Source organism: Bos grunniens, chromosome 16 (assembly GCF_055505025.1).
Source record: "Bos grunniens cultivar Pamir isolate PY7600 chromosome 16, Bosgru_T2T1.0, whole genome shotgun sequence".
Taxonomy (NCBI): domain Eukaryota; kingdom Metazoa; phylum Chordata; class Mammalia; order Artiodactyla; family Bovidae; genus Bos; species Bos grunniens.
Window position 1 is genome coordinate 5,748,538 of NC_141180.1, and position 26,355 is coordinate 5,774,892.

The window sequence follows — 26,355 nt, forward strand, 5'->3', positions numbered from 1 at the left end:
TCCAATGAGTCGGTTCTTTGCATCAGGTGGCCAAAGTATTGGAGTTTCAGCTTCAGCATGAGTCCTTCCAGTGAATATTCAGGACTGATCTCCTTTAGGATGGACTGGCTGCATCTCCTTGCAGTCCAAGGGACTCTCAAGAATCTTCTCCAACACCACATTTTAAAAGCATCAAGGTGTAGGACAGTCTAGAACAATAAATGGTCCTTCTGCAAGGCCCAAGGCATCCCAGGAAAGAAGCCATTGGTATGGCAGAAATGTTGAACGATGGACGGCCTGGGGCGGTGGGGTGGGGGTGGGGGTGGGGGTAGGGGGTGGGGGACGGGGGCTTCTGGCGCAGTGTGGGCTTCAGCAGTGGGCCTCAGAAGGAAGTCCTTCACCATCTGGCCCCTGTGTCCCTCTTACTCTGAGATTCCTGTGCATCGAGGTCCAGCCATACCACAGAGGAATTTAAGATTAGACCTGAGGAGTCATCGCCCTCACTCATCAACCTCTGGTCCTTTGAAGATGCTTTTCTCTGTACTGGAAACACTCCCCCCCCACCCCTAATCTTCCTACTGGCCCTTGACTCAGCCCTCTTTAGTTGCTGCTGCTGCTGCTAAGTTGCTTCAGTCGTGTCCAACTCTTTGCGACCCCATAGACAGCAGCCCACCAGGCTCCCCCGTCCCTGGGATTCTCCAGGCAAGAACACTGGAGTGGGTTGCCATTTCCTCCTCCAATGCATGAAAGTGAAAAGTGAAAGTGAAGTCGCTCAGTCGTGTCCGACTCGTAGCGACCCCATGGACTGCAGCCTACCAGGCTCCTCCATCCATGGGATTTTCCAGGAAAGAGCACCAGAGCCTTCAAACTCAGCTCTGCAGCTCCTTCTTTGTAAAGCAGCCCCTGACCCCGTCCCTACTGGCAGGTCACAGATACTCCCCAGCCCTCCCCTGGGCCGTCCGCCAGCAGCACTGAGCCCTCACAATTGCAGTTTCCTGTTGACTTGTCCTCCTCACTGGCTTGTGAGCCTTGACGATCAGGCTGCATCTTACTCACCTCCGTATCCCCAGGCTTTATCCCCATTCCTGACGTGTAGTGGACAACTGCTAATGGCTTGTGGGAAGGTAAGTGGAAATCAAGGAAGTAAAGCAACAGACACAAAACTATCTCAAACTTTCCTTTCGGCTCCAACTTCCCAGATTCTTCAGAGATGAGGGTAAATCCTTGTCTTCCGGACATCTAGAGACTTGGGCGGGAGTTTGATTCCCAAAGCTGGGATTGATTTGCAATGGTCACTGTTTCTGGAGTCACAGGATTGCTAAATTGGTATGTCCGTATCTATTGGAGGAATCCTGAGGATTTACGGAAAGCTGGGTCCAGAAGAAGTTTCCACAGAAACCTGTCTAGGAGGGTCTGGCTGAAGCTCTGGGGTCATGGAGCCGGCCCTCGGTGACTGCCTGTGAGGGCACGGGGCAAGCGCGGTTTCCACAGGAGACAGGATCACGAGATAGCCCCAGAACAGGGGGGGCCCTGTTTAGAAGCCAGTCACTCAAGCTGCCAGCTCATAAACTTGCTCTTTGCTGTACTTTTACTTTTATTCCCCGAGGGCACTCTTGACAGAGTCTTTCATATATTTATAGCCAAGAAAAAAAAAAAAGTGAACACCACTTTAGGAAAACCCAGGCATCCCATAGAGAAGGAGATACTATTTCCTGTTAGTGGCTAAAAATCCTCATTGAGTCTAATAAATCAGAATTTTAATTTAGACTGGAAATAAGGCTGAGGTACAGCAAGGGGTGTGTGTGCGTGTGTGTGTGTGTGTGTGTACCTGTAAGAGAGAGGCAGAGAACAGATTTTCAGAATCAGAACTAGTTGATATATTGTAAAGGATGACCCGTTGTTTTTCACCTCAAATGAGCTCAGAGAACAAATTCAAATTTCACGAGCAGAGTCTTTAAGACATACTTTTGGGAGTATGATGTCTTAGGTTAGTGAACAAGATTGTAGAATCCTATTAACCATGACAAAAATACACGTATGCGTGTGTACATGCACAAATACACACCTATATACCCACACACACCCTCATCTTTCGGGCTGGGTTGTCTGATTCAGCCTGACAGTTGAAGAATCATAAGTAGACTTTATGAGTACTTTTATGCATTTTTTAAAGAGATTCTAAAATTTTATTTAAAAAAAATTCCTGTGGTCTGCTGTTTCAGACTCTCTGGGACTAAGCTGAAGGGTGATGGTTAGGGGCTTCCAAATGCCTAAAGAGGGTTCTGAGATTGCCCCTGGGGAAAAGAATCTCAGGCTTTGCTTGTTTTTGGCTATTTCTCTCGGGCCAGACAGAATTGCATCCTTCCTTGCATTCTCTAGGGAAAGAAGTGGCTGGTGCCCAGGTGTCCTCTCTTCTCCTAGGTAACAGGGGATACACAGACTCCTTGGGTTAGGAGATGGTTCTGCTGACTGTCTGGAGGTGCAGTGGGTCTTGGGTGGGAAAGGCGGTGGTGAGGGTTGAGGTACAGGAGAGCTGGCAGCCCAGAACATCGCCAAGTTGCTGGAACTCAGTTCCTCCGGGGTTTGTGACAGGTGATGCTGTGCTGTGCTGTGCTGGCTTAGTCGCTTGGTCGTGTCTGCCTCTTTGTGACCCCATGGACTGTAGCCCGCCAGGCTCCTCTGCCCACGGGGATTCTCCAGGCAAGAATACAGGAGTGAGTTGCCATGCTCTCCTCCAGGGAGTCTTCCTGACCCAGGAATCGAACCGGGGTCTCCCGCATGGTGGGCAGATTCTTTACCGTTTGAGCCACCAGCGAAGCCCAAGCTGCAGTGGGTAGCCTATCGCTTCTCCAGGGGAATCTTTCTGACCCAGGAATTGAATCGGGGTCTCCTGCATTGCAGGTGGATTCTTTACCAGCTGAGCTACCAGGGAAGCCCGTGGAAGGTGATAGGTTTCATCAAATATAAAAGGCCATTTCCAACCTGTTTGCTCCTGGGAGTACATACACACACACAGACGCACGCACGCACACACACACACACACACACCCGCACGCACACAGCATGCTGCGCCCTTCATGCACAGCGTGAGGACTGCTGTGAACGCTGCTCAAAGACATTGCTCCTGCAGACCCCCGGTCTCCTGAGTAACCTCTGTAGGTCATTCTACTCCTCCCTCTGCCTCTAGGTCAATGGGCAGCAGGATCCCGCTCCGCTCCTTAGCAGCAAGCTGAGCTTCTATCGAGATGAGCAGATGTCCTGTTTGGGGACGTCCCGGGGGAGGGGTGGGCTGAGGAGGAGGAGACGTGAGGGGGAGGGCAGGACGCTGGCCCTGCAGCCCGATGGACGAGCCTTCGGGCGGCAGGGTTCACCCTGTTCTGTACTTCACCGGCTCTCAGCACGGAGGACCTTCCTTCAGCCCTCTGAAACGACTGCTCCCACGTGCAAATGACATTATCTTCACCCACTGGACTTCAAAGAGAGACAGCAGCCCACATCTGGGTAAGCTAATCGGATTTATGTGGTTCTATCTCTCCCCCGGGACAGGGTGTAAAGGAGATATTTATGTATCTACATCTCACTAGGCCTGGTTTAGCCATGGTGGGAGATGAGCTTTTCAGGCTGAAAGCCATATATACTCCGGCGCACACCCGCTCGCAAACACTGTCACCGCTTACCCTGGCCCAGGGGGTCCAGATTTCTGGGACCCCATCCGAGACCGGCTGTGCTCTGAGTGGGGGAAAGGTCTGGCTCGTGAACTTAAAAGTACTCAAGAGATGGCTCAATTGAAATTCAACTTCCTCATCTACAAAATGGGCTTCCAAGTGGCGCTAATGGTAAAGAGCCCGCCTGCCAATGTAGGAGACATAAGAGATGTGATTTCCATCCCTGGGTTGGGAAGATGCCCTGAAGGACCGCATGGCAACCCACTCCAGTATTCTTGCCTGGAGAACCCCATGGACAGAGGAGCCTGGTGGGCTATAGTCCCTAGGGTTGCAAAGAGTCAAACATGACTGAACAGACTTACCACTCAGGCATCTATAAAATGGGACCAGTTATACTTGACAACTCTAGGTTGCAGGCAATAAGGACATGAAGGTCTGTCGTCAGTGGTAATAAACTGGATTAACCATGTTAATATTATCACTGCATATTTCTCACGTGAACTCAGGATCAGAGGACTTCAACTTATTCAGCGCCAGCTTGGGTGTACTGAATCATGACTTCTGCATTTATGTGAGGATCATAGGAAAACTGTTTAAACTTATCAATTTATTCATCTAGGATAGAATTTACTTCATAGAAAAGTTACAACTGAGGTTAAAGATATATATGTATAATGTTGCGTATATAATAAACTCTCAAAAAATGCTAACTACTAATATGTTTATTTTTAATTGCATTCACTCTAGGACCTCCCTGGTGGCTCAGATGGTAGAGTCTGCCCTCAATGTGGGAGACACAGGTTCAATCTTTGAGTTGGGAAGATCCCCTGGAGAAGGAGATGGCAATCCACTCCAGTATTGCCTGGAAAATCTCATGGCTGGAGAAGCCTGGAGGGCTACAGTCCATGGAGTTGCAAAGAGTCGGACAGTCTATGGGGTTGTTAGTCCAACTGAACGACTAACGCTTTCTCTTTCACTTAGCAAAGCGGTTCTTGGTTTTCAGGACTAAGCCTGGGATCATCGGTCCATCAGCCCTTTGGAAAGAAGTAGGCAGATGTACCTCATGTACTGGCCACCTTTGCATCTGGACATGGTACTACTGACCTGTGTTCCATGGGCAGTTTCTCTGTCTGTGTGAATGGATTTGTGTGGGTCCCTCCACACTGGGGGGCTTCCCAGATGGCACCAGTGGTAAAGAACCCGCCTGCCAATGCAGGAGATGGAAAAGATGCGGCTTGGATCCCTGGGTCAGGGAGATCTCCTGGAGGAGGGCATGGCAACCCACTCCCGTATCCTTGCCTGGAGAATCCCGTGGACAGAGGAGCCTGGCAGGCTATAGTTCATGGGGTCTCAAAGAGTCAGGCACGACTGAGCGACTGAGCACCACACATACGCTCTCCCCACCCCGAACCCTCATGACCAACAGCACAGAGCCTGGTTAAGATCAGGACGGCGAGTGTAGCTGAGACCATGAAAACAGACGTGCAAGCTGGGCCTGATTTTCTGGAGAAAGCATCCTGTACTGCGCCTTTTTGGATGCCTGAGTTCTCTGTAGCCTTAGGCAAAGGAAAAAAAAACTAAATTTTTAGCATCTTGGTTACTACATCTGTCAAATATGAATTATGTGAAACTGCAGGTCTGTTGTGAGAATCAATTGAGATGCCATATGTCAGTGGTTCTCAATCTTCGGCTTACTCTGGGATGGGGCCCAGGAATTTGAATTTCTAACAAGTTCCCGAGTGATGCTGGTGCGGCTGGTTCCCCTCCCCCACCCTCCTGTCACATGCGAGAGAAATGCAAATACGTGATGTCTCAGCCTTGCTATACAAATCAATGGAGCTAATTAGTTATATATTGTTCCTAAGAAGTAGATAGATGTAAAATTTTGGTTTAAATTGCAGTGGGGCACGGGGGAGGGGGCTTACTGGAAGCATAAAAGATATTCTAGGAACCCCAAAGGGACAGCTAAGGGATCTCGAGTTCCCAGAAGAACCTGAGGATGCCAGGAAAGACTCCCGACTGAATAAAGGAACTTCGCTCAAGCTGAACACGCTCACCTCTGTGGTTCCCCCCTCGGGGCTTCCCCCTAAAACAAGCTTTGGACAGCTGGGAAGTGATGTGTGAGGGGCTGCGGCCCTGCCATCTCCTGGGGTCCTGCCTCCCACTTCCCGTCCTGAGCTAAGTCAGGAGCCTGGGGGACCCGGGGCCACCCCTCCGAGAGAGCCCATCCCCGGGGTGGGGCCTGGGGCCTGTCAGCAGGGTGAGGAGGAGGAGGCGATGAGACTAAGGCATTTCTCTCACCTCCAGGAGCAGACACTAAGGAGAGGAAATGAAAACTGAGCCGGGAAGCCTCTGGCTTTACCCCCAGGGCTCTTTCGGTATTAATTTAATCCTAACTTTGGATGGCAACCGCCTCTCCCAGGCCCAGCTCTCTGGAATACTTGAGTTACCCGTGGCCGAGAGGGAGCTGTGTTCCAGGGACTTCTAGAGCGCGTGAGGGAGGCGGCATGATTCCAGCTAGCCCTCTGGGCCTCAGGCCCCTGGCCCACACGGGCAGAGTTACTGTCTCGCTGGGTCTTCCACCCCCCGCACTCCTGTGGCTTGCAGGTCCTGTCTGGCTTGGCTCTGGGTTTCTCTGGGCCTGAAGGAGCCCAGCTGCCAGGAGAAAATGAAGTGGCTTCTCATCCGGACGTCCCCGTCATTCTCTCTCTCTCTCAGCATTCTGTGGTCCTTCTCGACTTATTTCATTAACCAAGTTAGGAGGTTAAGGGCTTCCCTTGTAGCTCAGTCCGTAAAGAATCTGCCTGCAATGCTGGAGACCCGTGTTAGATTCCTGGGTAGGGAAGATCCCCTGGAAGAGGAAATGGCAACCCACTCTAGTATCCTTGCCTGGAGAATCACATGGATAGAGGAGCCTGGCGGGCTGCAGTCTATGGGGTCGCAAAGAGTTGGGCACGACTGAGAGACTAACACTTACTAACTTAAGTTAGGAGGTTAGAAGTGGCTGGTATGAAGGTCAGTTTCTGAAGCCCTTCACTGCCCAGCCTTGGCCTCAGCGTCACCCTGCCCCTGGCGTCCGACCTCCCCTGGCCATTGTCCTGTGGACGCCCAGGCTGGGTCCTCCCTCTGTCCCACTGCACCCTCGGGTCGTGGGTCCTTTCCTACGGGTGAGAAGACAGGCCTGAAAAGCGGTCTCAGCCTCCTGCAGGATCCCGGGGCTGGGATTAATTTCCAAGGCCCACTAAGACCAGCGTGGCGCTCTCTGGGCAGCCACTTCAAAGCATCCTGACTGGCTTGGAGGAAAGGCCTTCCCTGAAAGGTTCTCGGGCCCGAGATAACTGGCTCCATCCCGCGGAGGCACCTGCGGTTGGGTCTGCCTTAAATACCGCCTGTGGGCACCATCTGTGTGTGTTTCTTTCAAGACAGGCAGATTTCATTTTTTTTCTAGCCTGAATATAACACATATTGTTTCAGAAGCTAAGAAGAATTCAAGGCCGTGTGTGTGTGTGTGTGTGTGTGTGTGTGATTGCGTTTGGGAAACCTTTCAAGGCTTACTTTCTTCTTAAATTAAAAGTTTAAAAAATTAGCTTTATTGAGGTATAACTGGGCTTCCCAGGTAGCTCAGTGGTGAAGAACCTGCCTGCCAATACAGGAGACATGAGTTTGATTCCTGGGTCAGGAAGATTTCTTGGGGAAGGAAACGGCAACCCATTCCAGTGTTCTTTCCTGGGAAATCCCATGGACAGAGGAGCCTGGTGAGTTACAGTACATGGGGTTGCAAAACAGTCAGGCCTGACTTAGCGACTAAACAACCATTGACAAATACAATTGTGAGGTGCTTAACACTGATGAGCCTATCCGCAGGGCGGGGATAGAGACGCAGACACAGAGCGCGGACTTGTGGACACGTCAGGAGGAGGAGAGGCCGGGATGAACAGAGAGAGCAGTGCTGAAATACCCACACTGCCGCGCGTCAAACGGCCAGCTCGTGGGAAGTTGCTGTACAAAACAGGCAGCTCAGCCCGGTGCTCTGTGATACCTGGAGGGCTGGGCGGGTGGAGTGGAAGGAGGCTCAAGGGGAGGGGATATAGGGACACTTAACAGGTCAGGAAGCAGCACTTAGAACTGGACATGGAACAACAGACTGGTTCCAAATAGGAGAAGGAGTACGTCAAGGCTGTATATTGTCACCTGGCTTATTTAACTTATATGCAGAGCACATCATGAGAAACGCTGGGCTGGAGGAAGCACAAGCTGGAATCAAGATTGCCAGGAGAAATAGCAATAACCTCAGATATGCAGATAACACCACCATTATGGGAGAAAGTGAAGAGGAACTAAAGAGCCTCTTGATGAACGTGAAAGAGGAGAGTTAAAAAGTTGGCTTAACACTCAGCATTCAGAAAACTAAGATCATGGCATCTGGTCCCATCACTTCATGGCAAATAGATGAGAAAACAGTGGAAACAGTGACAGACTTTATTTTTTTGGGCTCCCAAATCATTGCAGATGGTGACTGCAGCCATGAAATTAAAAGACACTTACTCCTTGGAAGAAAAGTTATGACCAACCTACACACCATGTTAAAAAACAAAGACATTACTTTACCAACAAAGGTCTGCCTAGTCAAAGCTATGGTTTTTCCAGTAGTCATGTATGGATGTGAGAGTTGGGCTATAAAGAAAGCTGAGTGCCAAAGAATTGATGCTTTTGAACTGTGGTGTTAGAGAAGACTCTTGAGAGTTCCTTGGACTGAAAGGAGATCCAACCAGTCCATCCTAAAGGAGATCAGTCCTTACTATTCATTAGAAGGACTGGTGCTGAAGCTGAAACTCCAATACTTTGGTCACCTGATGCAAAGAACTGACTTATTTGAAAAGACCCTGATGCTGGGATGGAAGGCGGGAGGAGAAGGGGATGACAGAGGATGAGATGATTGGATAGCATCACTGACTCAATGGCTCATGAGTTTGAGTAAACCCCAGGAATTGGTGATGGAGAGGGAGGCCTGGCGTGCTGCAGTCCATGGGGTCTCAAAGAGTTGGACACGACTGAGTGACTGAATTGAACTGAATGGCTGATTCATATTCTTCTACAGCAGAAACCAACACAACATTGTAAAGCAATTATCCTCTAATTAAAAAAAAATTAACTGTACAACATGATCATGTTGATCAAGGTGCTCTTTCTTGGAAGTAACTGTTACTTCTACCTTGATTAGGAGAGACAAGAAACTTCCTTGAAATCTTAGACAAGGAGCTCCAAGGAACACTTCCTATCAATGACGTTTGGTTACAGTGGTCATTGATTGCTCTATGCTTTCACGCATGCATGCTACAGACTTTCACTGAAAAAGGCCCTGAGGAAACTCCTGCCTTTAAGGAGGTTGTAGTCAAATGGCAACCCACTCCAGTATTCTTGTCTGGAAAATCCCATGGACAGAGGAGCCTGGCAGGCTACAGTCCATGGGGTCACAAAGAGTCAGACACAACTGAGCGACTTCACTTCTTCAGTCTAGTGTAAGAGGAGACAGATAAAGGTCACAGCAATATTTGTCCATGCTACGCAGTCACTTATTTACATTTATGGATTTCCTAAAAGGTAGAACGAGATGGGGATGTATATTCATGCACATGTGTGTTTGTGGGAATACGTAAGGTCTCTATAGTTGTTCAAACCCAACTACTGGTCACCCTGGGGCATGGAAAACATTAGATATGAGAAAAGGACATTGACTCAGCAGGCTTCATTGTCCTAAGGCCTGCTGTGAGCTTGTAAGAAAGTGAACCTCAAGGAAACATCACTGGGTGGGATTATTTATTGGAAAGATAAGCAATTTATTATCTCCCTGTGTTGATAACAAAGGTGGAACCGGTCTTAGCGATGGCACATCGACTGTATCATAAAATGTGGCTTTTAGCAAGCCTGGGTTCTTTTCACCAGTGGACTGCCTCTCTCTTCTATAAGGCCACCTACTCAGTCCTACAAAAGAGTCAAAGAATCATTGAATTTTAGCCTAGGAAGAGAGGCTGGCATGAAAGAGTGGTTGAGAGTGAATGTGCTATTGAACTAGACTGTGTCTGCAGCCAAGCAGAGGGCTGAAAACTCAGAGAACAAATGCCATTCTCCACGCTCTTCTAGACCGTGGAGTCTGTTTGGTTGGATATGTTTCCTCTGAGCTTTCAGTCTCAGCCCTCAGCTCCCCTCGAACTTTTGAATGAATACAATTCCAGGAGTCTAGCAAACACAGTGCACTTCTCCTTCTCGGGAGTATTTGCTGCCATTTTTTTTTTTTTTTTTGGCTTTATAATACCAGGGTTTTCTAACCTCTTTGGAAGAAGCCCAACGTGGACCGGGGCAAGGAGATGGCCAAGCTGTCGGACTGGCCATCTGAAAAGGGAGGTCTGCTCAGATCCACTGGGGATGCTGCTGTGCCAGGCTGAGCCCTGCTTACCTCTGAAATGTTGATCCGACCCTCCTGGAAGGAGCAGGTGGTGGGGTCATGAGTACAGAGGTTTCGGTATTTGCACCAATGGCAGCGGAAGGCGCTGTTGACACAGGACAGGCACCTGCAAAGACAGACAGTAAGAGGCAGAGAGAGGACAGCACACAGGGCAGGGGGCGGGGCCAGGGAGCCCACGCGCCGTGACGTAAGTCCGCTACCCGAGTCTCGCTCTCACAATTTCCCCAGCCCTGAAAACTGTGGCTTCTCCCTCTAAGATGCTCAGGGGACCAGGGGGCCAGAAAATTGAGGGAGAAATATGTCCAGAGTGGGAATAATGTCTCCGAAAGCAGTGGAGTGCTCGAGCTGGTCTGTTTCAGCTCATGACAGCCAATTATTCATATTTTCAGGAATGTTGCAAGCGGGTCATCGACATGATAGCAGCTTGAAACGAGCCACAGAGGGAGTATTTATGCCATAGCAATTGGAAAATGCTACCTACTAAATTTTTGCCCCTGATTTCTGATAGCTAAACATTTGCCAGCCTAGCACCACTTATAGGAGGGAACAGCCCAAGGAGAGCAGGGATAGGAACTGGGCTGACCTGGTTCCCGTTTTGCCTCTGGCCCTGCCATGAGGGCTGCCCCGAGTAAGTCACTTCACCTGCTGAACCAGAATTTCTTCATCCGTCTGTACGGAAACTTTTCTGTCCACTCCACGGGGTTGTTTTGTGCCAAACGAGATAACGTACAGGACGTGGTTTTAAAAAATACAATGCTAAATGTATTATTTTTAGGGGCTTAACTTACCTGTTACTTCAAGCTCTTAAACCATATTTGAGTGTTCACAGGTGGTTCATATCACCTGTGTTTTGGAGTTTGAGTGGAGTGAATGGTATCAACGGATAACTCTGTCGCCCCCTCCAAGTAGCCAGACATGGTAGCCACAGGCTGTGCGTGGCTCCTGCCCTTCTCGGCAGGTAGAGCGCCTCTTTGCCTCTGGTTTCCCCTGCATTCTGCGTATCATCTGGGTTCCCTGTGTGCGGTCAGACACCACCAGGGAAGTAGGTCTGGCCGGTGGAGTTGTTCCACTCGCTCCTTGCCAGATCCCCTAATCCAGTCTTGTCTCCACTGGGCCCACCTGGCAGGCACATGGCCAGGTCTGCAAACTGGCGCCACCTGCTGGGGCCCTAATGGCACTCGGGAGGATGCGGCTTGATCCAGGGCCCGCTGGTTCATAAGTCACGGCGGACCAGGCGCGTTATCCCATCCACACTTCTTCCCCGTGCCGGATATTTTCATCCCCTTCTAGATGTGCCCGTAGTTATTTCGTCCCTGAACTTGGGCCAGATGGATTGGGTCTTCCTCACATCTTACGATTCAGCAAGTAAATGACAAAAATGGATCAAGGATGATGAGACCAGGGTTCTTCGAGAACAGGCTTGTCCACTTGCTAATCTGGTGACCTCCAATGGAGCACCTGTCCCTCTGGGCCTTAGTTTACCGTAGTAACAGGAGAGGCTTGAACGCGATCCTGTGATTTGTAAGTGGACGGATAAGGCAGTGCGTGGCAATAAAAGGTCAAAGATACTTGCTTTTCTTTCTGCTAAAACTTGCTGCCCGTGACAGCATCTCCACTGCCACGGTAATCCACGGTTGAGCGTGGTGACATCACACCGGGGTGTCGTGGAGATGAGGACGTCCTCCAAGCCATGCGTTCCATCACCACTGTGCTGGAGCGTGAGAGGGAGGTTGGGGAGTTCCCAGTCCAAGATGCTCGCAGTTCCCAAAACAGGGTTAGCTGGGATTGGACGCAGGGCTTAGGGGGCGATTTTATCCGGTTCAGCTCCTGCCACATACCGCCTTGCCTTGGCTCCTCCCAGGCCACTTTCTATCACCTGTTCTGTCTTTCTCGGTACATCTATTGATTTGTCCCGAATGGATCCAAGCGACGTCTCCTTCCGTAGCTGCTCTGGAGACCCGAGAACTCCAGCAGATGATTCTCATCATGAAAATCCAGATCAGAAAAGGGGAGATGAACGAAGCTCATTTGTCTATTTTTATGGCTTAAAGCTTCCTTTAGGGCTTAGCTGCTAACAGACCCTTTCCCCACATGGATTGCTGGGCCCATCGTGGCCACAGCCTGGACCCTCAGACTTGACGCCCCTGGAGTGCTCAGGTGGATCCTGTCCTGGGCAACAGGACGATGGGTCCCAGAACGTTCCCAGGCGCTTCTCCCTCCGGCCTGGAGCTCTTGGTTGACTTCTGCTTTGGCCTATGACCAAGGTCACATGGCCCTTACGTGGCCCTATTACAGAGACCCCCGTTTCTCTTGAGTTTCCAGATGATGTGGAAAGAGTCTCTGCTCTTGCCTATGACCAAGGTCACATGGCCCTTACGTGGCCCTATTACAGAGACCCCCGTTTCTCTTGAGTTTCCAGATGACGTGGAAAGAGTCTCCGTTTCACTTCAAGAGAAGACCGGCAGAAAGTAAGTATGGGTCTCTCTCCTCCACTCCCGACCCCGATTTTGACTTATGAAGTGTGCCCGGCTTCCTGCATAGCTGTAAGAACTCACAGCCATGGCACTCAGCTGCTGGACGTGGCTGGTGAAGTCAGATGGGCAGCACCTAAGCCCCTCTGGGGACTGATGGTTGGGTCTGGTTTTCGCTTCCTCCTTGAAAAGTTGAAGGCTCAGTGTGGACCTCAGGAGAGCTGAAAGCCCCCTTGCTGTGTCCCAGCCCAGGTCCTTTATTTGGGCACTGGGTGAGGCCATTTCCCCAGCCTTGCCCCTCCTCTGAGGCTGTCATCTCTGAGTCCCTCTTCATGTGCCCATGGATAATGTGGCTACGTTCCGCTGGCTGCTAATCTCCACATTCAAAGCCACCACCCGCTGGCATAAAAGGGAGGACTTTCCTTCGGGCTCCTGGGCCATGACTTCTGTTTCTACTTCACACCCTTTTTAACTCTTAGCTTGAGAGTTGAGGGTAGGGTGTGGTGCAAGGGAGACTGAATGAGATCAGAGGCTGTGGACAGCGAATGCCATTCGGTTCGGTATAACTGAATAAACCGAATATAACTGAAATATTTAGGGGGCACTTTACGCTGTTCTAGACAAAGTGCCACGTCTGATCGGGAGATTGGGTGGTGACCGTAAGTTCTTGTCCTGTGGGAACTTAGGAAACCCCCACACACATCCAGACCTGGGGCAAGTTGGCTCCTGGCCTGGCCCTGCCATGACCCGCTGGCTTGCCAGTCTCCCCGACCTCATCTCTAAGGGAGGGCGCTGGCCCAGGTGCTCTTCCCGCTCTGACACTGAATGCCGGCTCCTGCCGCTAGGGGCGTGCTTACAGTTGGTGGGCGCTGCAGTTGTAGAACTTGAACTCAGTGCTGACGAATATCTTCCCCGTCTCCTTGGATCTCAGCTGCAGCTCTAGCCCAAACCAGTCTGAAAAAAAAGGGGGGGAGGGGCGGAAGGAGAAAGTTACAAGCTGGGAGCCCAGTGGAGAGGCTGGGGGCTAAATCATTCAGCCACTCCGGGGCTCCCATGGGGCAGTGATGGCAGACGGAGCCTTCCTGAGTCCTCTTCCAAGAGTCCCTTTCATCCTTCTGATGACCAGCCCATCACTGAGACCCAGACACCCTAGGCCCCCCTCTTAGGGAGGAGGTGACGGATCAGATCCTGTAGAGTCCCCTGCCTAGGTTGAATATGTTCAGTTACTGAAAGACTGTCAGAAATATCAGGTCATCAATATAAAAATAAAACTTAAAAAATATATATATATCAGGTCAAAACCCCTAAAAGCCCCCAGTTCTACGGAGAGAACCTACTAAAAACCACTGGCTGAAGCCTCCAACGTTCCTCGAAGGAAAGGGAAGTCTGGAAAAACTCTTATGCACACTGCGCAGGCTTAACCCAAAAGGGAGACAGGGACCTCCCTCTTCCTGAAATTTCCTTGGGGCATGACAGTTTGCCTTCAAACTTAAACGGATTTATAAGTCAAATTAGAGTTTGGCGTAAGAAGACCTAGTCTGGCAGCTGTCAGTCGGTCTGTGCTGGCACTTGCCACCCTGTCTCCTGGGTCCCCTACTCTGGGCCAGCCTGATCAAGCAGCCCCGAGCATTCGACGCTCACTGCAGAGGCTTCTTACCCTGATCCAGAGGGATGACAGGCACGTCCTTGGGTCCCGGTGAGATGCAGATGACCTGGCTCCCAGATACTTGTCCCTCTACCTCCGTCAGGTTCCCAAAGGCACAGGAGATGCCCATAGACAGATCGGGGGCATCGCTCACAACCAGGCTGAGCTGTGGGTGGAGCAGAGAGACAATGCTGTGGGAACACCCCGCAGGGCTCGGGGGACCTGGGCTCCAGGCCTGGCCCTGCCACTGTCCACTTGCTCACTCCTCTCCCCGGACCTCATCTAGGAAGAAGATGTCAGTCCAGAAGACCTTCTAGCTTTGACCCGGAGCCATTACCGTAGCACTGCAAGGGGTGTTGCAGGGTCAGTGGTCTTTATTATTAATATTACTTTTCAGTCTTGTCCAGAATCATAAAGCACTGAGGGGAGAGGAAGGGATGGTAGGGGTGAGGGAAGGTCCCAAAACCCATCTCAGCCTGAGCTCATTTTGACATGAAACCATGCAAACTTGAAAAAAGCCAGTCAGAGTTGAACTCATCACAAATAAGCCTTAGCTCTGGTTCATAGGAGAACACGTGCCACCAGCCTGGAGGTTTATAAGGAGTTTACCATTTGGCTGGCTCCCCACCCTGGCTGTCATGCAGGGGCTGGCTACTAAGGCGGTGGGTTTCTATTCTCGGTCGGCCTCTGGCTCTTTGCCCACTGAGTGTTCCCTGAGAGCAGGGCAGTTGCCTCACAAGGCGCTTAGGGGATCAGAGAAAGGCAGGAAGTGGACACCAATGCCCTGGATGATGTCTGTGGTTCCCTAGGCTTCCAGGGAGGCAGGCCAGTGGTCTGCAGGCTTTTTAAATATGAATATCCTCCTCTGAATGGTAAAAACATCACAGACTGTCAGAAGAATGATCGAGAAACCATTTAATAGCAAAACACCACTTTGAATTCCATGCCCTCGGAAGTGGGTTTGTACTAAATGACAACAATATATCTAAGTGGTATTGGAAACCAGAGGTGAGAAACGTGACTCCCAGTGGGGAGTGCCCATGGGGGTTCGCGGTGACAACACCCTGTGTTCTCTGAGAAGCGAGTCCTGAGGGAGGGAGGTCTCACTTTGTCCTCCCATGATGCCTGGAGGGCTTAGCCCCAATGGCCATCACCTAGCCTTTCCATACATTTGTCTGCCGCTGAATCTCTGCCCCAGTTTCGTTTCCATGGGGCCGAGAGACTTAGGTACAAACTCTGCTGTTTGTTCCCTCAGCTCTGTGGGAGCCAAAACCTCCGGTGGGGATGAATGAACACAAGTCTTGGAAGGTTCATTAACTAATTAGCATTCGTGAATGCCCATAAAACCTCCAGAAGGAAATAACCGCGCAGGCCCGAGGACGCGGAGTATTTGGGGTTGCACCTCGACAGGTGGTGAAGGACTGCTGTATTCTCTTTAATATTCTCTTTCGGCACACACTGTGAATTAAGCCTCAGTCTCTCTGTGTCTGTCTGTCCATCTGTCTGTCTCTCTCTCACATACATGTACAAAGGCAACTCCAAGTTCCTGTGAGCAACTGTACCAGGTGGTCCCTTGAAATCTCTATCATATACCACAGAATGAGATGGGATTGCATGATGTTGCAGAGGCTTGCCGCTAAATGCAAAATGTAGATTTACAAACCAGATCAATGGGTGATGGATCTGCAAGGAATGGGGCGAATGACTGGGTCCTGGGTAACGACAGGCGTTACCGTAGTTTTCCTCTAAAATGTCCTCGGAGCGCATGAAGTCTGATCCGCTTACACTGTGCTGGAGTTAAAGGAACACACCCATGCTTGTGCCGCGCTGTGCCCTGCCCCCAGGCCCCGCAGGGGCTCACTCACCAGCCGGCTGTGCTCAGACACGGAGATGCTGCTGGGGTGCACCTCGAGCCTCACGCACTGGCTGATGCTGGCGGCAAATCGGTTAGGCTCCCAGGCCCGCTGGCACCGGTCCCTGCGGGAACACCTGCCACAGACGCACAGGGGTGAGTGAGGGGGCTCTGCGGCTCTGCGGCCCGTGTCTGCCTTCTCAGGACGAGCGTCACTTCTCCCAGAGGGCTCGGTGACTCCCAGGTGGTCTCTACTGCGGTCAAAGACAGACTAAGGGAGGGGCTTCCCTGGTGGCTCAGTGGGAAAGAATCTGCTGGGGAAGCACACTGACTGAAACCGCCCACCCTGGCCTGCACAGTCACCACTGGCGTGAGTTGTTTTATGACAGGAGGTTCTGGTGAGGAACACGGAACTGAGAAGTCACCCCCCACCGGAAGAGTTCCGGAAAGGTCAAAAGGAGACACCACATGTCTGACCTCCTCCCAGAATCCTCCTTGCTGGCATCCATCTTGGCTGAACAAGGCGTGCACCACCAGGAAGCACTCTGAGTCAGAATGATGGGCTAAAGACAACCCGGAAGCTAATCCCATCACGTAAAACCCGAGACTGCGAGCCACGTGGCGGAGCAGTTCTCCTGGGTTCCCTCACCCTTCTGCTCTCTGCCCAGCGGCCTTTCCAATAAAGTGTCTTGCTTTGTCAACATGTGTATCCCCTTGGACAATTCATTTCTAAGTGTTAGACAAAAGCCCAGTTTCGGGCCCTGGAAGGGGTCCCTCTTCCTGCAACAAATCTGCTTGCCAATACAGGAGACACAGGTTCAACCCCTGATTCGGGAAGATCCCTCATGCTGTGGAGCAACTAAGCCCGGGCACCACAACTCCCGAGCCTGTGTTCTAGAGCCCCGGAGCGGCAGCTACTGAAGCCCACGCACCCCAGAGCCCGTGCTCTGCAGCGAGAGAAAAGCCCGTTCAGCAACGGAGACCTGGGACAGCCAAAAATAATAAAAAAAACAATTTAGAAGATTATTTAAAAAGAGGACAGACTAAAAGAAGTGGGATCAACGCCCCGCCCCCCACCTCCACCCTGGCTCCCAAATGAGAGCTGCAGTTCGGACATAAAGAATAGCTCGTATAGACAGCATCTTTATGGGAAGCTCTGTGAGTGAGGGCGGGAAGGTTGGGGAACAGAAGTATCAGGCAAAAGGCACAGAAGGTGAACTCTGGAGCCAGGCTGCTTGGGTTCTAACCCAGATCTCCAGCCTGCTAGCTGTGGCCCCATTGGGCAAGTTCCTGGAAGTCCCAGTGTCAGCTCCCCTAACTGTAAAATGCTGGACCCAATGATAATACTGTATCTCAGAGGCCTGGTGTAAGTATTAAAAGAATTAGTGTTTAGAAAATGGCCTGTTCTTGGCCCTACTAAGAAAAATATTAATGATGATGGCTATGGATATTATTATTATTCCCCCCCAGGGACATGTAAAACCCTGGACAGGGTCTCAGCTGTGTGGGATAGCGTGCGTGTGACCTTGTGGCTGGATTCCCGGCTCTTTGAAGGCAGGGACCATGTTTTATTCATTGAGATATTCCACCTGCCACATGGCTTATTTTCAATAAATGTTTGTGAAACACAGAGACAGACGGGGATGCGCGGGCAGGGTTGCCTCTGTCAGGAAGCGTGCGTGGTGGCTTCGTCCCCCACCTTCATCTCTGGTCCTTGGTGCTGCGGGCCACAGCAGCAGGTGGGCATTGTGACCCCTGCACGCAGGGAACCCCTGGGAACACGCTCCAGGGCTGGCGCTTCTCTGACCAAAGCGTCCCCTCCGGGGATGCGACAAGAGTCCACGACCCAGCAGAGATTCCCACCGAACTCCCCACAAAGTCCCTCCCCCGACCCTTCCTTGCCACGCACATAATGGATCTAAATATGAATGCTGTCAAAGGAAAGAATTATGGAGGTTTAAGTGAATCCTTAAGATAGCTCTAAAGTGAGCTCTTGACTGGAGCCTTTATCTCATTGACTCACTGAAATGGCTCTTTTTTTATCATACTATTTATGGCAACAGCCCCAACAGAGATAAATAGCCTCTGAGACAATAACACACTCGCAAGAGCAAGGCCTACAGAAGAGACAGGAGGGTTTCAGATCCACTCCGCTCCCCACCCCTGGACCCAGCGGCTCTTGAGCTACCGCCCTCAGCCCTCTGCCTCTGCTCAAATCCAGCGCGTGGTCCGGGCTGCTGGAGGTGGTCCCTCCGCTCGGCCCCGTCACCCAGGCAAGGGGACAGAGGGTGGGTGGGCAGTGCCCGAGGGGCCGAAGATGAGACGGGCCAGGAGAAGGGAAAAATCCAGGTGAAACGGGAAAGGCTTGATCCCCACGTGGTGCAAGAGGCAAGCTAAGCTGTTGGAAGGAGCAGTGCATCCCTGGGCCTTGATGACAGGGGAGGGGCTCAGAGCGCAGAGGAAACCTGAGACCCTTTCTGGGGTCATTCTAAGTCAGCCCCCCTGCTGATCTGGCCCAGGAGGAGGATAGGTGGTCTGGGGCCCCTGGCAGACTGGGACATCGTGGCCAGATTGGCAGGGAAGAGCAGGGAGCAGGTGGTATGGCTGGGCCTGCCCACCGCCCAGTGAGGGGGCCGGGTGACCCAGGCCACTGCGAGGAGCTGGGGGTGGCTGTCGGGTTCCATGGAGGGAGAAACCCTCGTGAGGAAAGACAGCCTGCTGGTTGTAGGGCCAGCCTCACTGACGGGAACCCCAATTGTAGCCACCTCTCAATGCTGGAGACCCAGGTTCAATTCCTGGGTCGGGAAGATCCCCTGGAGAAGGAAATGGCAAGCCACTCCAGTACTCTTGCCTGGAAAATCCCATGGACTGAGGAGCCTGGTGGGCTATGGTCCACAGGGTCACAAAGAGTCGGACACGACTGCATGACTTCACTTTTTCCTTTCCGGCATTCCTGGGGCCCAGTGGGCGTGCCATCAGTATCTCTACCATTTGTCTGACCCACATGGTACCACTCTGTCTGGGTTCTAGTGAGGGCATTTCTGGCAAAAACTTTTCTGAGGAGCCCCTTACCTCCGAATCTAAGCAGGGAACCCAGGATGTGTGGGCGCCAGTCCAGTCCGGATTTTGCATCTGTGAGGCGCCTGCTTCGCTCCCTCCCTGCATAGCCCTTCCAACACCTGCTGCGGAGGCTGGAAGCCAAGAGCGATTGTGCAGGACCCTGAACTCTGGCCCTCCGCCTCCGCCCCCACCCTAAACCGGCACTTCTCGTGGGGGTGCTCTGCTGGCTGGCAAGGAGCCCTGGAGTTTCCTAGGCCGCTGGGGAGCAGAATTCCTAGCCAGCCGCCTCCCCCTCTGCCTTTGGAGTTTCTTCCCTCTGCTCTCCCTCTGGGGCTCTTGGAGTTAGGAAGTTTAAGTGCAATTTTGCATTTCTATTGGGCTGGTATTCAGTGGCAGGGGGTGTATCTGAATAGGGATGCGAGGCCAGTTAGAGTAAGATGTAGGCTTCTTGGAACCAGGGACTGACTGAGGAGGCCAGAAGGGTCCTCCCAAGGGTTCCGAGTCCATGATCATCATTTTGACTTGTGTAGCTTATCCTGAGCTTCCTTACTGCCAAAGCATTTATTTAGCATTTAATCCTCACGCTTCACCTGCGAGGTAGGCATTATCCCTTTCCGGTGATGGGGAAAAGGAGGCCCAGGGTTGTCAGTGGACCATGCCGGGTCACACGGCCTCTCACTGGGGTCCAAACTCCAGGAATGAGGTGCCTTGTTCAGGCTACAATCTAGAGACACTTCAAATTCCCTTGCAAGTTCTTCCAACGCCACTCCTTCCCTGTAGCAAAGGTGCAGACTTCAGAGCAGCTGGCCAGAGATGGAGGGAGTAGGGGTCGGGTTTTGGAGGTGAGACCACAGAGGCACTGCCCTTGGAAAGAAGGCACTCACGGCCTCTCTTCTTTGCTTTCAGCACTCTGACTGCGATTAGAATTACTGCTCAGCAGAGGGAAATTCCTCTCTCCCTGCAAACTGAGGTCACATCCCTCATCAACACTCCCAGGAAAGTACCTGGTCTTCTGCATTCCAGGTTTTTTTTTTTCCAGACTGTGCCAAACTTACATGTTGTGCAGGGCACACCAGCCACAGTGAGGGTCCCCCGAGCTCAGGCACTCCCCGCAGGTTGTATACTGCTCACAGGATTCCACGGGGACCCTGGTGATCTGGCCGAGAGGGAAAAGACAGCAGGTTAGATCAGGGAGTGATGCCTCCGGACGCTGTGTGCAGACTCAGTTACACCTAACCACTGTAGCTCAAATGGGAAAGAATCTGCCTGCGATGCAGGAGACCAGAGTTCCATCCCTGGGTCGGGAAGATCCTTTGGAGCAGGGATAGGCTGCCCACTCCAGTATTCTTGCCTGGAGACTTCCATGGACAGAGGAGCTTGGTGGGCTACAGTTCATGGGGTCTCAAAGAGTCGGACATGATTGAGCGACTAACACACACACGCGCGTGTGCACACTTGCACTGCCACCACCCCTAGAGAGGAGACAACAGGCCTGAATCGGTCCTTCGGCGTTCTCATCTGTTTCCCCTGCATGAGGCAGGCACAGCTAACGGCTCCCAGGCTTCTTGCCTTCCCCAGGGGTGGAAGCAAGCCCTCCAGCCTCTCTCTGCCTGCACTAAAGTCCTCGGGAGGGCTGGGCCTGCTCTGGGAAGACACTGGAAATGGTTAAGTCTGCTGAAAGGCTATTGAGTGCCACCAACTAGCCTCTGAAGAGCTTTCAGCTGGGCTCGGGCTGAGACATCCTGCCTGCAAAGAAAACACTGATAAATAAAAAGAGAGAGAAGGAGAAACTTTCCCTATCAAATAGTATTCACTGAGTGGCACCGTCTTTTTACCGCCAACCAGACGCACCACCTGGATCCAATTATCCCATTCTCTGATGTCTGTATTCACTTTTCTGTAGTAAATCTCCCGTCCTTTGAAAAGTCTGGCTAAATGTGAACAGAGATGAGCTGCCTGTCTGATGCCGTCTTGCTAGGGAAACGGGGAGTGTGTAGCTCAAGCCTGTGACCTCCCCCCAAGAGCAGACAGCCTTCCCTTCCTGGCTTCCAGGTGAGGCCATGCTGGGACAGAAACCAGGCCTGTGTGCTCATTACTCACCCTTACCTGCCCAGCGGGTGTTAACATTAAGGCCAGGCAGAGGGTCAGAAGATTGAAGTCTTGCATTCGGTATGTCCTAGGTATCTGTTGATGGCTGAGCCCGCAGGCAGCTGGGCTGCAAAAACATTTGCTAGGCTGGGAATGGGATCTCATGTGTCAGGGCAGAGAGGTTCCCCACCTACTGGACGTGTGAGGTCAAGCGGAAACACAACCTGTGGTCCAGCAGCCTAGTGTTCCGCCTCTGGCGGAGAGATGAAGGGTCTGATGGAGACGCCTTCACAGCATCCTCCAGAGAGGCTCAGGATGGAGTCTAACAAGGCTCACCCAGCAACCATTTATCAGATGTCACTGCGTCAAGGCTCCAGTGCTGTGTGCTAGAGAAACTGCAGTGAATCGGACACAGATCTGTCCCCCTGCAGAGCACGCAGCCCGCGGGACTCGGTAATTACAAACTGGGACCCACTCTACATTGTGGTGAACATCCATCGCAGGCGATGGGTATATGCCCTGGGGGCCTTGGTAGATTAAAGGAGGGGCCACCCAGCACAATCTGTCTGGAAAACGGACCAGCAGCCGAGTGTGGGAGAGTCAGGGTAAGAGTGGGCCTGCTGCAGATGCCTGGAAGGGCCTTCCTAGCTGAGAGATTACCACGAGCAAAAGTAATCATGGCTGTTGGTACATGCGAACTCAGTCCTGTCCGACTCTTTCGCGACCCCGTGGACTGTAGCCCGTCAGGCTCCGCTGTCCATGGAATTTTCCAGGCCAGAATACTGGAGTGGGTTGCCATTTCCTTCCTCACGGGATCTTCCGACCCAGGGATCAAACCCGCATCTCTTGTGTCTCCTGCATTGGCAGGCGGATTCTTCAACACTGCATCTCCTGGGAATCATGGCTCAGTTCAGCTTAACTCAAGTGTGGCGTGCACACTGGATGCGACGAGCTGAGAGATGCGGCTGGCGTGTGTAACCAGGGGTCAGATCGTGAAAAGTTTTGGGTACCAACCCCAGAAACCTTCCTTCTATTGGGTTCCCCCCGCACCGATTCATTCTCCCCACATCTTAACATTCTGAATTACAAAGCTTTTCCCTCTGAGTGACATGATCAGCTTTAAGCATTTCTGAGTTGCCTTTAATAATAAAATAAATGAAATGCAGAAAGTGTAAGTGTAAAATCTGGAAATTCAGTTTAAAAAAGCAGATATTCTAAGTGGAGGTTGGAGACAGCTGGTTTGAAATAGCTCATGCACGACAGGTGTGCGGGTTTGAGCGGACTCGCAACTCGCAGGTCCAATCGGACCTGACAGGGTGATAGCACGGCTCTGGGGGCCAACTCGGTCACAGGCTGCATTAATGGACGTGGTGTCAGGACGGAGGTGCCCCACCCTGGGGAGTTCCCAGTTCAGGGCCGGGCAGCCTGCTCCTGGAGACGTGTAGCCCCACCAGACAGACTTCCCAGAAGGGTGGTCACGATGGGGCGGGACCCAGCAGTGGCATCTGAAGTACAGCTTGAGAGACCTGGATGTTTCTTTAGCTCAGAGAAGGTGAATCTCAAGGGGAATAGGGAAGTGGTTTGCCATGGTTTGAAGGGCAGCCCTGTGGCGGAGATGAGACCCAGGGGTGAAAAGATCCACAAAAGCTCGACAGAAGAACGTCAAGGCTGTCCAATAACGCAGCAGACCGGGGTTCCAGCAGGGACGCCCATCCGTGGGAGGTGTGAGCCGAGTCAAGGGGACGTGTGTCTGGGAGGCTTCGGAAGGTATACTTCTGACCCAGAGGAAGGCCGCTTGAGTCCTTCCAGCTCTGTCTTTCAGGATGCTCCTAACTCCTCCCTGAGACTGCTGAATGACGTGGACGGTTCAAAGGTAATCTCCAGCCATACCACCGGCCGCTGACAGCACCCTGCCTTAAGGAGCCCCCGCTGACCCCTGACTCGTGACCTGCGATCCCTGCCAGAAGCACCTTTCTGGCGTGTGCCTGCCGGATGCTCTCCCTGTGGGTCCTTCCCCACGCCCAGGGACCCTCAGCCCTTCAGGGTATCCGTGACCCCAGTCGCCCAGGGGGGCTTCCGCTAGTGCCCTCCCCCTCCCAACCCGCCCTCGGAGGCCTGAGAGCCGCGGTCCAGTGCCCGGCTCCCTTTCCTGGGTTTCAGGCTCCGTGTGAGTGATGTCTGCATCTGGCTGGAAATTAAAACAACTGTCTGCATTGCATTCGGCCCGTCTGTCAAAACACAGCCCTGCTCTCAGCAGCTGGGGAACAGGGCCCTGAATGGGAGCAGTGTCTCCAGCAACAAAGCCCACTTTCACGCCAAGTGCCGCGGAGATAGTGAGAAGCCTGTTCTTCTCCAAACACGAAACCAACTGCACAACTATTTTCCTGTTTCCTGGGCCCTCCTGGTGGGAATTTTTTTTTTTTTTTCTTAATACACAGAGTTGAAGAGCAAAGTAAAACAGGAAACTTTTATGGGAGTGGGGGTCCTAAAACTTGAATTTATTCTCTTCTCGGAGATCTGACAGCCACATACAAACCGGAGGAGAGAAACGTCACGGGGGACTGGAGGGAGGCACTCAGAGTCAGGTGTTTCCACGGGTGCTCTGTCTTCCCTATAAACATGTGCTTCCATATTCATTCATCAAGTCGAAGGCATTGATCACATTGTACAGAAAGGCCAGTGCAGGGCACTTTAGGGCAATAAAATCAACAGCAGCATTAAAACACAGCCTTCACCTTCAAGTTGCAAGCAGACTAGCAATAAAAACAAGAAAAGTGATGTGTGTTCTAAGAGAGGTATTGAAAGAGGGCTGAGGGAATTTGGAGCAAAGAAAAAACTACTTCTACATCTGTGCCATCCAACACATGGGCCCGTGTGGCTACCAGCACGTGGAAGGGGCTAGTTGGAATTGAGACACGTTCTAACGACAACTGGATGTAGATGACCGAGCATGAAAAACCAGGATGGAAAACAGCACATTAATAATTCTTATTGACAAGTGTTGAGAAAATTTAGGGTTAAATAAAAACCTAACTAATGATTTCAGCTGCCTCTTCTTACTCTTTAAAATATGGTTGTTAGAAAACTTAAAATGACACACGCCGCTAGGTTCCTGGAGTTTTGTTCTCGTGGGGGGAGCGTGGCTCTAGATGGGTGTCCCAAGGAGGCTTTGTGAGGGATGTGGCCTGGGTCTGGGTCTTCAAGGGTTAATAGTATTTACACAGATGAAGAGCGTCCCGGGTGGAAGGAACCACATGAGCAAACAGGAAAGCAGAGCTTGAGGGTAAAGAGTGATGAGTGTATAGAAATCTGGAGAACAGGTCTGGGTTGACTTGGGAAGGACAGAGAAGTCCACACAGCTGGAATACACAATGTAAGCTCTCCAGTCCATCACTTCTTGGCCAAAAGAGTGTCCTCCATGAAGAGGCATCCTGGATCCTCAAACCAACACCCTTGGCATGACCTGTGAGCTTCAGAGACATCAAAATCCAGAGTCCAACTGAGTCAGAAATTCTGGCATGAGGCAGGGCCTGAGAAATGGTTCCAACAAGCTCTCCAGCTAATTTTTTTTATGAGAACCACTGGTAAACGTGACCTCACATCCTGGGAAATCTTTTTAAATGTCAGGCTCTGCCCGGGGCCGTGAAGAAATAGAATCAAACTCTGCCTTGGGGCTGCAGAAGGAATCAGACTGCTTCTCAGGGAGGAGAGCTGGAGGCTGGTCTGGGGACTGCTCCACGGCCCAGGGAGTTACTGATTCCACTATCTCTGAGTCTGTGGTGGACCTGGGGTCAGGGGCCACTCAGCTGGCACCAGGCAGGCGACAGGTGGGCACTTGTGCCGGGGCCTGGGGGAGGATGGGCTGGGGATGCACTCTGTCTCGGGGAAGCTCTAGAAGGAAAGGCAGCTAGTCCTGGAGAGCGTCCACCGCGTCAGGCGGGGCTTTGTCAGGGCTGACTCAGAGTCTAATGGGACACTCGATGACACTTTAATTAGTGTGTGTTTATTATGATTGTGCTTTCATTATGCTGGAGGCCCCCGCGCCCCCCAGCCTGAGTGCGGGGATCCGGGTGGTTGGGAGGGCACACGGGTGTGGCAGTGAGGACAACCCTCCCCTGCCGCCTCCACCACCTTCTCCCCTGCACCCACCCACCGCTCACTCGGCATTCATCTCCACTTGATCTTAGGCCTCGTAATTACGCCTCTAATGAATGTAACTGCCCTATTAAGTCATTTACTTAAAAAACACTCTTCATTAAAGGTGACTCATCCTGTGTTCTTGGCTTCTCCAGCTCCGGGGCCCCAGTCTCCAGGGCCTCCCCCTTGGCCTGAGTCCCAGGGGCTAATGTAACGCGGGTGAGGCTCAGCAGGGCGCAGAGTTTGGAGTGGTCCCTGCTCCCCACCCGCCCCCCTGTTGGCCCATCGGGTGAGGGGTCTAGCTCAACAAGGGCTGTGACAGCAGATGATCATCGGCTTTGGGGACAAGCCACCAAGGGAAGGGCTAGAAGCCGCCTCCTTCCTGAAGGTCTCAAAGGACACGGCACACCTGCAGGGCTAGAACCATCCAGGAAGGCCCCGGAGACCTCTGTGACCCTGGTGGTTACCATCAGCCTGGAGACTTTCTCCGTCAGGTGCCAAGCCGTCCCTCTTCAGAGAAGAGCTCCCCAGTAGCAAAGTGAGGGACAGCAGGCCTCAGCAGGGAAGCCTGGGGAGAGAGAATCAAGCCCACATCTCTGCCACCCTGTGTGGACACCGAGAAGGAGCTACCGGGTTCTGAGAATCCAGGGGTGTCTACGGGAGAGACACCTGAGTTAGAAGGAGACCAATGTAGAGAATTCTGACCGTGGGCTGGGCCTGGGTCCCCCGTGACCCTTCAGTATTTACAGAGCATTTATACTGTGGGCTTCCTTGGTGGCTCGGAAGGTAAAGAATCTGCCTGCAATGTGGGAAACCCGAGTTTGATCCCTGGGTTGGGAAGATCCCCTGGAGAAGGTCATGGCAACCCACTCCAGTAACCTACCTGGAGAATCCCAAGGACAGGGGAGCCTGGTGGGTGGGGTCGTAAAGAGCTGGACACGACTAAGCAGCACACACACAAAGCCCTCCACTGGGCTTCCCAGGAGGCACTAGTG

General features: G+C 52.1%; 1 protein-coding gene across 4 annotated transcripts in view; it reads right to left on the reverse strand.

Annotated features, from left to right (window-relative positions):
• Positions 1-26,355, reverse strand: part of PLXNA2 (plexin A2) — a 233,673-nt gene that overhangs the window by 67,229 nt on the left and 140,089 nt on the right. For all 4 annotated transcript variants that reach the window (XM_086342251.1, XM_086342252.1, XM_086342253.1 and 1 more), the window contains 5 exons: positions 20,191-20,291; positions 16,089-16,212; positions 14,236-14,389; positions 13,436-13,532; positions 10,099-10,213 (listed from right to left, as the gene is read on the reverse strand). In XM_086342251.1, coding sequence (XP_086198377.1) covers positions 10,099-10,213; positions 13,436-13,532; positions 14,236-14,389; positions 16,089-16,212; positions 20,191-20,291 — 591 coding nt within the window. The remainder of the gene's footprint in view (positions 1-10,098; positions 10,214-13,435; positions 13,533-14,235; positions 14,390-16,088; positions 16,213-20,190; positions 20,292-26,355) is intronic.